The 18965-nt window shown below is 44.7% G+C and overlaps 1 protein-coding gene across 1 annotated transcript in view; it reads left to right on the plus strand.

Moving 5' to 3' along the window:
• The window catches only part of nectin1b (nectin cell adhesion molecule 1b), a 72396-nt gene that overhangs the window by 40582 nt on the left and 12849 nt on the right, over positions 1-18965 (plus strand). Inside the window, 4 exon segments of the mRNA XM_054602493.1 lie at positions 10358-10729; positions 12370-12669; positions 13625-13742; positions 18271-18422. Coding sequence (XP_054458468.1) covers positions 10358-10729; positions 12370-12669; positions 13625-13742; positions 18271-18422 — 942 coding nt within the window.

Consider the following 18965-nt stretch of genomic DNA (forward strand, 5'->3'; position numbering starts at 1 on the left):
TATGAACATGGTCCTGAGATGTGGTGAGCATTCCAACGCTTATATGTATGTGGAACATGGAGCCCCACTCGCCTTGGAAAGAAGGGGCTGTGGTCGTGGTTAAGGAAATGGTTCAGTCCCGGTCTCGGGAGTTCTGCCGAGAACCGCTGGATTTCGCAGAGGTTTACGATCAAAACGCACATTAAAAAAGGGGGAATTTTGGCAAATGCCACAAGCCAAGAGTCGACGCTGAAACGCTGCGCGTTCCCATGCAGCCATCGCCGCCACATTTAGTTAGCGTCAATCGCCGTTTACATGTCACACTCGCTGTTGATGCTTGTACTGTAACTTCTGTGTCAAGGTCAAAGAGAATTCAGGGCCAAATGATCCCGAGCAAAGAAAAAGCCTGTCGTCCGTACGGCGAATGTCTCAGGAATGCCTATCAGAATATGTGTAAAGAAATTATTTGAATAACAAGATAACATGTTCAGGGGTGGAACAAGTACTAGCATGTCTAACTTTATCAGCTTAAGTAGCTGTGCACATAAATTCCTCCGGTGGTGAGAACAGGATACTAATCCATGCCCAAATGATGTGACTGCGGGGCAAAATTCATAACCGTGTTTGTTTGTGCTTAATTCCTTCTACACGTGTATGGAGACGACTGCTTCGTTCCAGTATGAGGTCGATGCTACCGGTGAGATGATTATACCGTTTCGGTTTGCAAGAGTTTTTAAAAAAAAAAAAAAGAATTATGTGATAATCTGCTAAACATTTGCCATCGTGACAACATTTATTTTGAGCGAATGTACGGCATTTGTCCCTTGGTGATCATGACTCAGGCACATACTAAGTGTGTTTGTTAATTGACAGCGGACCGGGGCTTCAGCCTACTGCCCCCCCCTTCAAGCTGGAGTGTGAATTCCCTCTGCTATATGTTAATACATCGGCTGTATAAATGGCCCACGCCCGCAGTGCTGGAGAAAAATAGCTCAGTGCAGCACACCAACAGACCTGTTTACGTCCTGATCACAATTAAAGATGCACTTTGATGACAACCAGTTCTTCTATTTCCCCACGCACACATCTTTAAAAATTCATGACATGCACAACATTCGTTTCTTTCAAGAAATCTTCGGAGGCCGCTCTAACCTAACACAGAGTGGGGGGAAAAAAATATATCACAAGTGACTCTAATCAAATATCGATTGTGCGTTCTCTTTTCTTGGTTTAATAAGCCACTGGTCATGCAACAGTGCACCTCGCCACGTTACAACTGGACCTACACTGTTGGCCTCGCTAAAGCTTTCTCCCTCCTGCCTGCCTCTAAGATATCAGCTGGCCTTTGTCAGAGAAAAGGCAGAAAAACTCCACCAGCAAAGGTCGACACGGGTCAGATGCCAAAAACGATATTCCGTGCTTTAGCTGAGTACTTCTAAAGGTCACCTTCCATGGGGCGTAGGGATTTACACCCATCTGATTTTTTCTCACAGAGCATGCAGAAGGCCTCCAAAACACGTCCATTCCCCACTCAAGCACAGCCAATAATCGATCCACCGGCTTCAGCTGAATAGTTAGATTTCTTTGAAATCTTTATGTTTTGTAATGTATCCAACGCGAGCGCTCGGCATTATCACATGGACATATTCAGCGTGCGTGCTCTATGCAAGACTTATCTTTACTTGTGGACAATGGAACAGATGGTGTGAGAGAAGGATTTGTCATGCATGGTAGTCCGGGGCCAGACTCTTTCTCAGCACTTTTTTTGGCAGGACTTTATATGCGTTTCATGCTGTATTTGCTGAGTGCTTTAACTGAGGTAGAGGGTGCTGCTGTGGTGCCGGCTCACACCGAGCCGCCCCCATCCTATACGTCCCACTCCAAAACCATTCTCATACATAATCCTGAGGGCTTCATTGTCCAATGCACATTCAGTGAAGATGTTTGCGGTTCATAGTTTGATAAACAGCGTTAATACTGACACATGCCAGCAATCTAAGCAACCCCCACAACCAGCAGGAATTGGGGCAGCAAACAAATGATTATTTCCATTGTCTTATATTATCTAATAATTCTTTCATATACTTTTCCTATGATTCTTTTTATATCTATACATTTTCAGAAAATAGTCCCACGGTGCAATGGGACGTCTTCAAACAGCTTGTTTTATCCAACCAATAGTTCAAAACCCAGAGACATCAAATTATTTAAAAAGCAATAAATCCTCACACCGGGGAGGTGGAAAAGCAAATGTTTGGCATTTTTGCTAAATGGTTGTCTTAAACGATTAATTATTGATTGACTGTTTCAAGAGTTGCTGCGATACTAGTATTTGAAATGACTCCGATACAGTCTAAAATGCTGGATTGGGTATCGGTGGGTACGCTATGCACTGATCCGTTATCACAATATCATATCATTCATCAGCTCATTATAGCGACACAAGAACAACAACTTGTGTCACTTGTGAACTGATCCGTACTGAGCATGTGCAACTCTCTACAGATATGAGAGAAGATACCTCACTTTTTGCTACTTCCATCCTTGATTTTGGATGCAGATCCTGGAGCTTTACTTATCTACACTTTAAGCACATTCCTTTTAGGTGAAATGTCAGGTGAGCTTAAGGGTACTTTTTTAAACTGCTCCATTAAGAAGAATTTCTGTCTGATTCTCGCTGACCTTTCCCACGAGGGGTCTCATCCTAACCTCAGGGCCCGGAGGAGCAGCGTGCTCCTGCATCAGTCTTGTTATTGTAGCGGTTTGTCGACCGCTTAGAAAGAAGTGTGCGCACGTGTCCTCCGTGTCACCCTGTGCTAATACTGGATTTCCACGGGAGGTGTGTTGCCTGCGGCATCGTCTCCTCTCCGCTTTAATATCCTGAGTGCTATAATCTGCTCGCCACGTCTGACCCGCTGCGTGTCACTCTCACTGCTTACCCTCCCCCGTAACTCCCCGAAATCCTCTACATCACATTTATGCAATCCCCGGCCCACCCCTTAACTCCTGATGTACTTTCGGCCGAGGGGCTCGGCATTTCTTGAGATCTTTCTTTCTTTATTGATCAGCTTTTTCTTATGGACAGCCCATGTTTTGAAAGCCCAGGAATACTTACTGCGTTATTGAAAAATAACCAGCGCTCATCATCGTGTGCGCTGGGCCCATCCTGTGGGCGAGGTGCTTTGTTGACTAATTGTCTGGTCCGTTTGAGTGCTCCCCAGTGCCTCAGCTTGAGATCTGTCTCATAAAGCCTGTTATTATCTGGCCGTTATTGCTCTCCCACCGCAGCGTTTCGTTTATGATCCCACACTTTGACACTCTGAGTCCCTGGATCCGTGCCCTGTTTCTCCCCGCCCCCCCGTCAGGTTTCAGTCAAACTGTAACGCTCACAGTCACTCATTTACCAGTTAGGGGGACTCTCCCTCCCTCCCGTTCACTCGTGCCCGGACTTTCTGTTTACTGACAGTTGCTTGATATCTGGTATCAGTGGGTGAAGTCATCGCGCCATTTGGTCGGGTAACGTCAGGGCTGTTTATTTTGTGTCGTAGAACCGAAACCGTGGTGGCCTTGTTTAGTTAAGCTACAGGGGGAGGGATGAGGGTCAGAGCTCTCTAATACTGTGTTTACACTCTCTCTCGCTCTCTCTCTCTCTCGCTCTCTCTCCCTCTCTCTCTCTCTCTAGGGCAACAGCCTTATTTTTTTTTTAGGCCAGCCTCATTTGTCATTGCCGCGGTCAAAGACAACTAAAATCCCAGATTACATCTAGCATATTTCCTATTCGACAAGAATAATAAAAAAAAAAATGCATTAATTACAAGAAATCCCCAGGCACTCTTGCTCGCTATGTATATTAAATTCAGAGATGATAGTAAGAGCCGCTTTAAAAAAAAAGGGCACAACATACTCCAGCTGTGTCATCTATGTTTAGTTCTTTGAAATAGTCTGATAACAAAATGGAGAAGCGTCATTTTTTTTCCCAGTGTTTCATTCATGGATAAATCATTACCACGCTGCAATAAGATGAGAAGCTCTGTTGCAGGCGAACTGATGCATCCCCCTTGACATTTGAAACGCCTTGATGCCGCTCGAGGGCCGTGTGTGTGTGTGTGTGTGTGTGTGTGTGTGTGTGTGTGTGTGTGTGTGTGTGTGTGTGTGTGTGTGTGTGTGTGTGTGTGTGTGTGTGTGTGTGTGTGTGTGTGTGTGTGTGTGTGTGTGTGTGCGTGTGTGTGTGTGTGTGTGTGCCCCGTGTTGCCTCACAAAGCGATGGATGCAGCCACATTAGGTGAGATTCGGTGCATGCGGTTGACTGGCCGATGCTACGCACCGCCAACCTGAAAGTTGTTACTTTCTAACCCACAAAACACAAGACTACTGTGCCGCGGCGCTCGGTCGTTTCAAACAGCCAGTGGGAAGGGTAAAAAAAACGAATCTCATGGTGCCTTTCATGGAGCAATCCCATACTGGGAAGTTGCCTAGCATAATAAATATTCCCGATAATCATTAACATTTACAGCTCAGCAGATGTTACATTGTGCTCAACGAAAGGCTGCATTGTACCAAAGACTGTTTCAAATTTGAACCAGATAGTGGCAAATTAGGAGCAGGTCTACTATCCATCTGTTCCAGCGAGGGTTTCGCCCGCCTCTGCAGTTTTAATGTTTGCTCTGGGAGACGGAAGGTAAAGAGAGCTGGTTTGGCAGGTACGCCATTGTTTACCCAAGAGACCCAGCTGACGCACCATCAAATAGTGTCTGAGTGTAGATTAAAGCAAATTGCCTGACACATGCTTCTCCATCTCCCCCCAAAAAAGCTGAATGGCTGCGCTCGCCGATAAAAAAAAGCAACATTAAACGTAGACTACGGCAGCTCCTGCTGAATGAAGTGACCTGTCTGGATGCGTTAAAGCCTCCGGTGAGATTGGCCCCCAGTTATCCCGAATCATTTATTTCATGATGTATTTTGAAAAGCACTTCTATCTGTTGATAACACCAGCATAATGCAACCGGTTGAGCTCCAAAATACTGAGTGAAAATGTGTTCCATCAGGGGAATAAACAAACAACTAATGGTGGGTGTTATAGACGCCCCCCCCCCCGAACACCCCGTGTGTGGTCATGAATAGGGGAGCACAGAAGCCTGTACCATTGCCGTGGGAACTGGGACTGCATTAAACAGTCATTATCCCCGGTGGCTCAAGCCGTGTTTTATCCAAACAGCATCCCACTTAAGTAACAATGGAGTTACCAAAGCAATATCAAGCACCAAGAGATGATGTGATAAGCTTTATAAACTCCGTTTGGCAAGAAGTTTATACCAAAATACGACCGATGTATCTGCCTGAATCACAAAGAGGAGCTGCAGTAGAGGAGACTGTTGCATCTCTGCAAACTGAGATGTCAATAGATCTGACCTATTTGCCTGAATTACATTTTAGTGTCGCGGTTGGACAGGAGCAGGAAATCTTCCCCGTCTACTGGAAGACACAAGAGAGCACTCAGCCCCGGCGGAAGAAACTGCAAAACTCGTCACTCTCTCCTCCCCATAAAAGAAGACGACATTTATGTCCAAGAAGGGTGCAGTTTAATGACATCGCATTACGCATTTTCTGGGTTTTTGATGTCCTCAAACTTCAAACGGCAACATCTCACTGCCATTTGGGACTGACAGTGTGCTAAGTTGCCTGCTGTGGCTTTAAATAGTCGACAGTAATGAGTGCCTCTTTTAAAATATGCATTGAGTCCTATTTAATCTTTGCCTTCCTCAAATCGCACCCGCCAGAGGTGAATTATTCTGAACTTTGTTTGACTCAGGCACAAATGGATTTCTCTTGGATGAGTTTGTCCCAAGTGATGGTAAATGAGCCAACAATTGTCTTTTGAAATATTGTTGGTTGTGGGCCAGTTCAGCTAAGAAAAAAAAAAAAAGACAATAGTGTTAAATATATATCCATTGCAAGATGAGCTGCCAAGTAGCAGCTTTTTTTTTTTTTAATAGAATTGAAGCTTCCCAGGCTTTAGGGGAGATGCCCTTGTTTCCAATTTAGAGCTTTATGCTGTTGTTATTGTTTTACATGTAGAGCAAGGTCTGCTTTTACATTGTACTGAGGAATATCTGGGATTAGACAGATGGATGAATGTAGTATATTCGGTCTTGAAACTTTAATGTCATTTTCTTCCTCTCTGCTGCAGAGACAAAAAGCAAATATTAAACGTTAATGTAATGTTACTCATTCATTTTTGATTTGTTACTGAAAGGAAATAAGCTTGTTATTCATACCCGTGTTTGTTTTCCCACGTGGCTGATAACATCTCTGATTGATTTAAAGCGACTTAAGCTACTCCTCTGGTTGCAACAAGAAGTCAGAACGAGAAAATCAACCTACTTCTCACCTGATTTATTACCTCAGTAAACATTGTGAACATGAGTTTATGGTCTCTATTGCTAGTTTTAATTTTTCTTTGATACAGCATGATGTTCATAAAGTAGATTATGGTCCAATTTAGAATTAAATAGGCCATAAAGCAGAGAATGCTTTAGGGCGGGGCTACTTTGTGAGTGACAGGTCACAAACACAGCATTGTCTGGTCTGGGATTTGCCATCTTAGAACTTTAACCCTTTCACCATGTGTTTTCAGTGTATGGAAGTTAATAGTAACATTGTAAATTGTAAAATTGTTCGGTTGTACTTAGCCACACCTTCTCATGTCACTTTGGGTTTCAAAAAAACAAGATGGCAACAAACTCCAAAGCTTCCAAATGTCAACCATCAAACCGTAACTACGTCCGCTTCTTACATACAGTCTACGATACACATTCACCCCTCAGTTTTTGTGATCAAAACTCTTTGCAGTGACGATTTTATTAACCTGGTTATCGTCCACGCACCATGTGAGGTCCATTTGACAAACGGCTGTTATTTAGTACAGGACATTGTCCAATGTGCCAAATGCAAAACAACACAAAGCACATGCTTCTCCTTGCTGCCTGACAGGCCGGATCTTATTACAGCTGAATGTTCTGTGCACAGTTCCGTGCCGCAGCCTTGGGAGTCTCTCGCTATCAGCGCAGGGCCAGACGGTACAGCAGCTGTTTTAATAGTGCCCCTTATGTCTCCCTTGATCCAAGTCAGCTCACCTGGTGTGAATCAAACCACTCTTTTTATGTTATATTTTCTGCCGGCTTGGGCATACTTTGTTTGTCTGTCCCATTGCTTTTCCTTCCAAAAACAGGGATTCTCTCACAAGGCCGGTGTCTTGCCTCAGGTGTGTTAGAGCATGACTGCCCCCCCCCCAGGTCACCATCACGTCAGAGTTGACACAAAGCAACACAAGAAGCAACAACGTTACCCAGCCTCAAACCCCCGCAGCACACCTACAAATCTCTCTTAAGCGCCGCCCTCCTCACCCCTGTCGCCAGTACTGCATCTCCACTACTTTTCTTTTAATATATATTTTTTCTTCCTCCTCTGTTTCTGCACCACTGGCTCTGGTAACCCTCACAAAAATCTCCCCTCTTAATGCCTCTCGCATGCATGCGGCTCTGCTCCTCCATGGCTTTGCCGCACAGTGGTGTAGTCTGTAATTACAGCTCTAGTGTGCTTAGCCAAGGACTCCTCCAGTCCTTGAGTGAAAGGGGTCCCCGTGGGCGCCCCCGGCCCCTTCACGGAGGGGGATCTGGGCTCTGTGGCTGTGTAATTACGCATATTCCTCTGGTTTCCATTTGCGTGAGCTGCTGTTTATTTGGTTCACTCTGAGTGGAGAGCGTCGGACTCGGAGGAGGAAGAGCAGAGCAGAGCAGAGCGAGGGAGGGAGGGAGGGAGGGGCTGCAGCTTTTCACACAGCCAGTCCATGCCAGTATTGTTTTAGCAGTCAAGCGGATGAGGTCTGGCCAGGTACATATTTATGAGATTCTACAGCCCTCCTGCACAAACCGCCCCCCTCCTCAACCCACCCCCACATCGCTCCAATTTAAGATTAAACTTTAACTGGTGTTGTCACACAGTAAATTGTGTTTGGCTTTTTCCAAAAAAAAAAAATCATACCAGAGCCGCCACAACTGGTAATCTAAGCTGTGATAAAATGGAGTAAAGCATTGCCCCCGAGGTGCACAAGGACACAGGTGTTTCTCAAGGTGCAGATGACAAGGTTGCCAGTCCTCCCTGTCAAAGCGTATTAGCAAATCAATCTGTCATCGTCAAATCCCCCCAAGTTTAAATCTCAACAGAGAGGGTCTGGCTGATGTGGTCCGAAGGAAATGAAAGATGATGTGCACTCAGTAACTTCAAAAGGTTGTCACTTAGTTTTTTTATATATAGATATATTACATATGATTGGATGTAGGCAGCGGAGGCTGTACTCCAGCGAAAGTATACAACAATGGATAGAAATTGCCTTTCTCTCGTAATGCGGTGCTTTTTCCAGCGTGAGCCGTTCAACCCGTCCCGCTGTGAAAGATGGAAAGAAAATACATTGTTCGTCTTAATGGTCTTTCAGCCGGAGTCTGCGCCAAATATTTCCACTCCTCGCCCGTGCATCATGCCCCGGTGTCCTTCGGCTGACTACCTGCAGTTTTTATAAGAGGAGCAGCCGCTGCTTAGACAGTTTGACAGCCTGCACACACAGCTCCCCCTCCACTCTGCTGCAGATTCATGTAATGTTGAAGATAGACTACATCAGATATTGTATTCAGTGGTTGTATACATACACCGATCCCTCTCTCACTTATTCTTCCACATTCTTAAAGCCCCCTGTGGGAACTTTATCTCAGAACGCAGCGATTATCCGTCATTGTGATGCTGTTACTCGGCGTTAAGGAGCCACTCTGTTTGTGGGGTGTGTGTGCGGGGCCCCCAGTCCTCCAATTTAAGGCCACAACATATTTCCTGTCTGTTTATGACTTCATTCACCAGTGGCTTTATGAGCCCAGTGTGATTAACGGAGGGATTTCAGCATTTCTTCCTGTGGGTCCTCTTCCGTCCATGGGAGATAATTATAGCTGGGGCTGGTTGTAAATACAAAGCCCAGCCAGGGGGTTGTCGGACCAGGAAATGGGACATCGTCAGACTTCACCTGGAAAGGAACATAAACCAGAGCCTGAGATAACAAAGATTTGTGGAAGACAACGGTATGCTGGAGCCCCGAGACAGTCCAATGACATGTCTGTTCAGACTGCAGTCATTTCAACCCCCAGATCAGGTGTGAATGAACATTGTGGTTTTTTTTTTTCTGCAGTAGAGACTCACATTGAAGGAACAAAGAAGGACAAAAGAAGAAAGATAAGCTGTATTTCCAATTTGGACTAATCTGTTGATCTTTTCTTTTTTGCGATTAATCAATTTAACTATTTTATAAAAGCAACAAAACCCCAATTATTCATTATTACAAAACAGAGACAAATAGCAAATCCTCTCTTTTGAGAAGTTCTAAGTTGCAAAGTTTTGCCATATTTGTATCACAAAGGACTGATGAATTGATCAATAAAAACTATTGCCAGTTAGTTTTCTCTGACAATCACTTAATCGTTCGTACACCAGATAAAAGCAGGCGGGCTGAGAGGGACAGCCGATGCCAGGATGTGGACGCATGATACATCAAGTAAAAAGCCAGTGGGCAGGAGAAAGAGGGGAGGTTTACACTTGAGTTTAGTAAGAGGTCAGCTTATGCATGAAAGAATAAACCACAGGCGAGTTTACAGAAGGTCCGTCCTTGCTAATTGACCTTTTATTTGTATTTTTTTTTCACCACCAAACTCCCTGCAGGCTTAGACAGCAGGGGAGAGGAGCGTAATTGCTGGTTTTTTTATATAGATAATGTGTGTGTTCCCGTTGTTGGGAGTGCTTACACAGGACCACATTGTTTCTTTTAATAGCAGCTCCAGGCTGTCATTGAAGTATTTGTGTGTAAAAAGTAATTAAAATTACAATGGGCCAGCCAGCCAGTGTGTTGCTGGGTAGGTGGAGGGGGTGGAGAGTGGGTGGGGGGCGCAGCAGACGATGACTTGGCTCCACCTCACCGCCCTTGTGCTCATTCATTAGTGATGCATTGGTCCTTGCTTGGCAGTTCAGAAGCATTACCCTCGTGGACAAAGACGGGGTCATGTCGATGTGCCCATTATGTTAATAACTCCCCATGCTTTAACACACTATCACCATGTAGCAACTCTTTTCACTGATGCAGAAGGAGCAGTCGTAGGCTCTGTGGCGTATGGCGAGTGTGTGTGGACTGTGAGTGTTGTGCGTGCCTGTACTACCTAGGAGGCTGAATCGACTCTTTGACTCTCCGTGCATGTACTCGCTATTGACTGTGAGTGCTTTGCTTGGCCTTGGCCACTTGTTAATCGTAATTAAATGTTTATTTTTCTTCTCTCTGTGTTACTTCTAGCTGGAAACGGGCAGATGGTGCAGATGGACTCCATCAAGTCCGGCTTCGTGGGCTCACAAGTGGAGCTGCGCTGCATCTTCATCAACAGCAACCCGCCGGTTAAGATCTCCCAAGTCACCTGGCAGAAGCTCCTCAACGGCACCAAGCAGAACGTGGCCATAGCCAACCCGGCCCTCGGCGTGTCCGTCCTGCCGCCCTTCAAGGAGCGCGTCACCTTCAAGCAGGCGGCGGTCCGCCACCGCACGCCCTCCCTGGAGGACACCACCATCGTGTTCTCCAGCCTGCAGCTGTCCGACGAGGCTGCGTACATCTGCGAGTATACCACGTTTCCTGCAGGAAACCGGGAGAACATGGTCAACCTGACTGTATATGGTAAGAAGTTTTACAGAAATAGTGAATTGTTAGAATTTTGCAGATAATTTGTATTTTTTATTCTCTTAAGAAATGCAACCGCTGTAATTTAAAAAGTGAAACTGGCAAAGAAATGTATTTTAGTGAAATCAGAGAAGTTATCTAATCTAAGTTTATTTTGTTTTATTGTTACTTCTTTATCTAGATCAGATTTTTCTCCATGCACGCAATAGTTACACATGCAGTGCGGATTTTGAATGTATTTTTGGCCCAAACATTAATGTCAGCCTTGGCAAATCAGCAAGTTACAAACTCTAAAGGCCTGACCCTTTCCAAGTTGTTGCATTGATGACATTTATGGCCCCCAAAGTGTTGCTTGCCTGTCCAAAGCACGTTTCATCAGCTTCCTCCAGCATTTTATTGCTGGCCTGAAGAGGAGTCACAGGGACTTTAAACCTGTCCCCTAAATTTGGTTTCTCTTCGACCTCGAGGCAGCAACTCTTTTTTCTGAATCAGATAAAACAGGGTCAAACCGACATCTGACAGGCTAAACGAAAGCACTTTTACAGCTCAATGTTACATTGCCACAGGCTTCGTTGTTAAGTAGGTTGAATGTCTTTGGAACAACTGAAACAAAGTGCTGTTCCTCTGTTTGCTAAAGCTGTCGCTACAATCACGTTGTTTACCGCTAAACCTCCCAGCCCTGTGATTGGGTGAACAGCAGCGTCAACCATCACCATCCTGTCACGGATGAGTCATTCCACTGAGGACCCTGTTGTGTATACAATGTTCAGTGTTGAGGGGTGACGTGTCGTTTGACATCACTCCCAGATTGGCCCATGCGGCTTTAAAAAAAAAAAAATAGGAAACCACTGCAGAGAGCAGTCAATAAAAATGGCAGGTGAGACGGAAATCAATAAGGCCACTTCAGAGTGTGTAATTTGGCTTGAATAATCTCATTTTGTGGGGGAAAAAAGGAGTGCCTCAGAGGTAGTTTATTTTAGCGAGAGGCAGCTTTGAAAAGGTTGCGCGCTCACTCTGATTAGACATCTAATTAGAAATTAAGTGTTTGGTCTGTTTTCCATTAAGTCCCAGTAAGAGGAACAAGCACTTGGCTTAAGTAGCCCCTGTTGCTGGGGCTTTCTTGTCAGCTCTGAGTCCCCATTTTGTGTCACAGAGCCTCCCAGGTCTTTTTTTTATTTTTTAAAGCTTCTGCGGCTCAGTGAACGTTAGGAACCTGTGTGCAGATAACCAAGCGGCGGCGTTCAAAGAGGCCTCTTCACGGCCTATCTCTTTCAGCAATGCATTCGCTCAAGCCTGCCTTTTGATGTGCTGAAAGTAGATGGCTAATTGGCAACTCACAAAGGATTCAAATTGGATGACTGTGCATTTGGGTAGGCAAGTGGGTTGTATATCTGCGAGAGCTTTGACAACGGCTTCGGCTTTAAGGAAGGAGAGAGGAAAAACTTTGCATGGTTTGAGGAAAACCCTGTTTTCATCTCATCATCTTAGTTTGATTTACTTAGAATAGCTGATTTTAGGTGAAAAAGACAAACGTAGACACTATAATGAAAGGGAAACTAAAAGAAAATACACAAGGTATCTGTTTAATGAGATTTAATTACATTTAAGTAACTTGATTTGCTTCGTCCTCTCCCCAGCTCGGCCTATGACACGCATGACCTTGACAACGCCCACGATCGTGGCCAGGGCCTCCAAACGCAAGATGACCGTTGCAACTTGCCTGTCAGCCAACGGGAAGCCCCCGAGCGTGATCAAATGGGACACCAGGTTGAAGGGCGAAGCCACCTTCCAGGAGATACGCAACCAAAACGGGACGGTGACGGTACGGAGCAACTACGTGGTGGTGCCGAGCCGCGAGACCCACAAGCAGAAGCTCACGTGCATCGTGACGTACCGGGATGAAAGGATCACAGACAGCGTGGTGCTTAACGTGCAGTGTAAGCATCTGGTTATATTTTGAAAAAAAATCACTATTGTTGAGCTTTGGCAAATATATTTGGGTATCTAGAGTGCCTAGCACCCAAAAACTATGACATTAGACAACCCAGTCAGTTTTTTATGGGCTACCTAGATCCGAAGAAAATGTGATTCAACAATACTTTTTTCTCACAAGCCAATCAGAGCAGACTGGGTTTTTTCGGGGTCTTAAAGAGACAGGCGTTAAAACAGAGTGTCAGACAGAGGGTGAATACAGAGGGTGAATACAGAGGGTGAATACAGGTATATTCAGACGGTATGAGAAGAATAAGGTATTTTTGAACATTAAATAATTTAAATATATTTTATTAGAGACCCAAATTACAAATATGAACCTGAAACCGAGCATGTCCCCCTTTCATTTTTGAATTTCCATTTCAAACAAAAAAGCCATATTTTTCCTTTAAATTAGCAGGTTGATTTGAACTTATTTTCACCTGCATTTCATGTTCTCATGAAAGCAGCTGCAAGAGTAAACAGATCACCACACTTTACAGTAAACATGGTCCTCTTGCAAACACAGCTTTTCCAATTGTAGAGAGCAAAGAAGCAAATGAGCTGCTGAGTAGGCACCAGACTCCTACTAAGACAAATGTTGATTTAAAATGAGAATAACATTTCGCAAAACACTTTTTTTCAGATTTTTTTTGAATTTCACAGATTTTTTGTTTGATGGAATTTTCCTATGTACATATCTTCAAGGTGTGTGCTAGATTACCACATATTACCTAACAGTATCTACCCCTAACTACAGTAATGCAAGAAAGTAGTAAAGTGATAAAAGTGTTGAGAAATGGTTGAAAAGTTTTTAGCAATAGCCAAGTTGCTTCCACAGAGGTAGAGTGAAGTGTTACAGCAGTGTTTTCGATTGATGTTGTGGAGCGATGAACTTACTCCTGTCTTCCTCCCTTGCAGATGAACCTCAGGTGAAGATCGAGGGCTTTGATGGAAACTGGTTCCTGAACCGTCAGAATGTTCAGCTGACCTGCAGGGCTGATGCCAACCCCCCTGTCACCATCTACCAGTGGAAACTGTGAGTCTGACTGAACCCTAACAAAACACATTAAGGCTCTGATGACAAGACGGCATTGCTACGTGTTGTTTTTCTCACGTTAGGTTCCTGACTGGAAAAAAAAATGTGTTTCATGGAGGGTTTACTAAAGCAAAGGAAAGCAATTTTGTACAATGGCCTTGTTCAATGCAGTCTGCTCTTTTCAAACATTTGTTTTAAGTCATATATATATATATATATTTATATTTACAAGAAAGTAATCTGCAGAGATAAAAACACACCAACTCCTCTTCATCCTCCCCAGAAATGTGTCTCCGTTTATTTGTTTGTTTATGAAACGTGTAATGAAGATAAGAGTTGGTCCCGAGGCAGAGCACAATGGTCCTATTACACATGCCCCTATCTGCACCGACGGTCACAGATACTGGGAGATAAATGCAAACAGAGCTTGCTTCGCCTTGCTTTTGGGGTTTTGCTTTGAAGTCGGAGGACCGGCGTGCAGGTAGAGAGGGGTAAGAAAGCGCCATTGTTAGCGCCGCTGTGTTCTCTGGAGGGCACAGAAGGCCGAGGCTTGTCTCTGGCACACGGAGGGGAGGGCTGAAGCTAAAAGCTGGAGTAGGAGCCTCAGATTAGGCCGGCATACCGCGGGGCTGACATCACTGTTTTCTTGCCTCGGAGACTCTCACTGCAAATACATGAGCGAGAAGAGATACAAACATGTTTTTAAGGCCTCGGGCAATTGCCAAATAACCGCGGGTTTAGTAATTGCGTGGAAGTTGGTCTTGTGGAAATGATTTGGTTTACATATTAGGCACTGAGACAACTAGGATGCAACTAGAGTGTGTTGCTGTAACTCGCTCTGATCGAACTCAGATGCAAAATAGAATTTTAGAGAAATAGAAAAAGTCTGTTCGGCTCTCTGAATACAAAGCAACTTTTGTGAGCGTATCAGGGTTTTTAAATGAAAGTATTATGTGGTAAAATTGAGAGATAAATGTGCCAATTTGTCGTGTAATTGCTCTGTGAAGGCGGGGTTGAGAAATATGTCACTGGACTTGAGTGGATGTGGATTAATAGACCATTGTGCCCTCATTGTATCTACTCTACGGGCCACTGTTGGATTTTAATGAGGCACGGGGAGTTTTTTGTCCCCCTTTATTTTTCTCTTATGCATAGATTTAGCTCTGAGGGCAGAAACACTGATACACACAGCGAGCAGCAAAAGAAGAAGACAAGATAGAGAAGATTTGACCTGCTTGGTTTCATTTTTAGTTTTTTTTTTTTTATCAGAGGCAAAGGGAGATTTCGGGAGATAGCAGAAGATAGGGAGAGAAGAGGAGGAGGGTGAAGAGATGTGATCTAGAAAGACGAGGGCACTGTGCTGACAGATAGGAGGGGACGGCCATTGCTTCTCTGAAAATGAGATGCCAAATCTGTTGTGAAGGTTCCCCTGGGCTCCACTGTGGAGGTCAGCACAAGGCTGTGACGGAAGGATCCGGAACAGGCCGGCAGGATTGCGTCACACTCAACCACACACACACACACAAACACACAAGAGTTGCAGCCAAATCCAATGAATATTACTGCTTCCAATACAGATCCACATTATTTCCATTGAGAATATATTGTTTAGTATCTATCTATTCCATTGAGATCCTAAATGCAGAAAGCCTTGGCATACACTACTGCAATTCTTGAATCTGTGCATCTTTGATCTTTTTTTTTTTTTTTTTTTTTTTTTTTTTTTTTCTTAGAGCACAATGTCTGAGCTATTTCTCAAAATGGGTTAATGGGGAGCTGCATAAAAAGGACACTCCATGTTTGAACTTCATTGTTTGTTTTTGAAATCTTTGTTTGTAGGGCATTCTCATTTGCTGAGTCTGTTTTAAGTGCGTACTGCAGTCTTCTGTTGGCACAGGAATACTAAGTGGGGAAAGGAGGGTCGAAGAGTTATGTGATCACGAATAACTCAATTAATTGAATGCTAAGATTTCAGATTTAGTATTTTCTTCTCTTTCCCTGAAAAGCAACATTAAAGCAAACACCTCCACGGTGCGTTGACAGTTGCTCAGAGATGTGGGATTGTGTGAATAAGAAAGCGATAATGTCATCATTGCATTTTGCAACGTGATCACCGAAAACTCTCTAATTAGCTAGCTCACTTATCTATATCTGTAAAATGTGATTATATTATTCATGTCGATTAAAGGCCAACTTAAGGGAAATATTGGTTCAGTTCACCAGTAGCTCTGCATAAGACTCACAATTTGCTTGATGCCCCTTTAAATTATGTTTAAGTCAAGTTTATTGACCCTTTTCTTCAACATAAGCAGTTAGTAAATATTGCTCAAGACAATGAAAGCTCACATTAAGCATTAAACATGAATGTAAGGACACTTTCAGGCCCACTAAACAGATGGCTGTTTGATTAAAGACGCCATGCTTTCATGCTACTTATTTGTTAGTGTGAAGCACAGAAACCACTCTCAGTTTCTTCCTTTAATGAATATTGTAATCTCTTCTAATCCGCCGCTCTTTGCCAATGTGAATTGTCTTATTAGACCTTATTATGAATTACTGGTATTTTACATCCAGGCCTTTAAGCACGCTCAGTTTGTCTTTTTCAGCATTCAAGTTAAAAGCCGCCGAGACATGATTGTTCAGTTTACAGTGGGACGGCTGGTTGACGGATATAAAGTGTCCTTGTGTCCCCGCCTCCCGTCCCCTCCACGCACACTCTCGTATTTACACACACGCGTCACACAAACGCATGCATGCATGCACGCGAGAGGGGCGGCCAGGCATCAAAGAATCTGCATCGCTCTCAAGCTGTTTGTCAGCCTTTCATTTCGCTGCCCCTCGGGCTCCAAGCACACACACACACACACACACACACACACACACACACACACACACACACACACACACACACACACACACACACACACACACACACACACATTCAGATGTATCATACAAATGCTCTGGATCTGTGGTGAATCACAGCCAGCCTTTCATTTCTGCAGCAAATCAATTGGGCTTTGCAGAACTCAGCATTTGATAGAGGCTCACAAGGTAACTGATTATTGAATCGTGACACACTGTATCGAGGGTTGTTTGCAGCTCCATTGCCAAACGCGCCTCTAAGGTGGCGGATGGAAAACAACTCAGCCATAGCCCTTTCTATTACTTTTGGTCTGAGCTGCGGACGCTGTGTTACTAAGAGAGAAAGAAAAAAAAAAACTCTATGCCTTTGACTCTGACTTGTCCTGAAAGTTTGATCCATGATTTGGATTTAACCACATATGGATCAGCTGTTTCTAATCGGCATTTCACCATAGATCAATTAACAAATAGCTTTATCTTTCCCCCTGTCACCGAGGACCCTTGTTTAACACCTGTTCAGCGCAGCCCAAGTGCCTGACTTGTGGCCATTGTTGTCATGAGACCTCATTTTGTGGTCTCCCTGCAATGTCATTTAATTTTCCTCCGGCTGCAATAAATGGAGCATTACATTGTTTTTAATGTTCCTGCACACCGGCAGATCTCAAAGTGTGTCTCCGACAGAGAGCGTGCCCCGCTGTGAAGGAAGGGAGGTCTTTGCAGCATCTTTATTGTTCAAAGAAACCAATGTCACCCACACTCAGACCAGAGCGCCACTCAATACCAGCACATTCACGTTTGAAGCTCCACTAAAATTCAGAGCAGCTGATGAAGCTGATCGAAGGGGGAAGTCGACAGGAAGCGTCTTATTGTCACAGAATTTGATACCTTTCCCCCCCTCCCTCAGCCTCTGGGCTCCATAAAAAGATCTCCAGATAATAGAACGGAGGGGTGCGGCGCTCTCCTGCTCTGTGACCTCAGAAGTGTGCTGACCTGATCAAAGGACATGAGCAAGTCAGAGCGCGGAGGAAGAGATACGGTGGACCATGAAGACAAACACCGCGGGCAGGAGAGACTGGGCTCCAGTTCTCATTGACAGCCCGCCATTTTTGCTGGATTCTGCATTTATCGCTTGATCAGCTGCCTCTCCTGACAGCTCCCCTGAGCTTCAAGTCCAGCCGTGTGAGCTGTGCCGTGATAGAGGAAAGAACCCCCCCCCAGAGGAAAGAACCCCCCCACACACACACACACACACACACACACACACACACACACTCCTCATCCTGTTATGTATCCCACATGGCAAAAAAAAGGCCTGTGTCCTCAGGCATCAACTATGTCTTACCTGTTTGGACCTGCTGGGATTCCCTGTCCTCACAATTTTGTTTGGACGTGATGGATGATGGCTGAAATATAGCACTGTCAAATATTTCTGGTATTTATCTACCCCCTCACACACTCACATCCAGGTTTGTTTGGCACTAGAGACTGTATTTTTCATGCGCCTTGAATTGCTTTGCTGCTCCTGGGAGAGGGATTTTAGTTATTTTTTTTTTTTCATACCTTGGTCTGCTGTAATTCTGCCTTTTTTTAATGGTGTCTGCATTATTGTCTCTCTCTCTCTCTCTCTCTCTCTCTCTCTCGTTCTCTCTCTCTTTTACCACAGCTTGAACGGCTCCCTGCCCAACAATGTGGAGATCAGGAACAACACCCTGTTCTTCAAGGGGCCGGTGACCTACGACCTGGCCGGCACTTACGTCTGCGACGCGACCAACGGCATCGGGACCCACACCGGCATCGTGGACGTCAACATCACAGGTAGTTTCCATGAAGGCGGTCGCTTCCGTATTTCTTGTCTCTTCTGTAACTCTGGCATGGCTCGCATCAATACAGTACCCCCACTAAAAAAAAGTAGCGATTGAACACGAATATCCGTACGTACAAGCGCTGGGACCGACGTGTGTTTAAGACCTTGTTCCCACCTGCCCCGGCTGTGAATATGTTGCAGGTTAGATGAGAATAAAGGCTCTGTGTTTGAGTATCTGAGCTTCACACATATACTCTTAGAACACAACATTCGCCCACTTCCACCCTGCCACGTTACGCACCCATGCACATGTGTGGGATGGATACAAAGCAGGTCTATTATTGGCGCCTAAGATAACATCAATGAAAAAACAGGGGGGTTTAAGGTGAGGGTACTGTATTGGTCATAGTTGGCTCGCATCATGCTCACATCTCTCCAAACGGCCCCCGTGCCTCTTCTTCGTAGCCGAGTTCATTCGTTGTGTCTCTTCTGTCTTCTGGGGGGAAACGGAATGCTGAGCAAAACTGAATCAGTTCCCTTTTTTTCCTGCCACT

Source organism: Anoplopoma fimbria, chromosome 1, assembly GCF_027596085.1.
Source record: "Anoplopoma fimbria isolate UVic2021 breed Golden Eagle Sablefish chromosome 1, Afim_UVic_2022, whole genome shotgun sequence".
In the NCBI taxonomy this organism is placed as follows: domain Eukaryota; kingdom Metazoa; phylum Chordata; class Actinopteri; order Perciformes; family Anoplopomatidae; genus Anoplopoma; species Anoplopoma fimbria.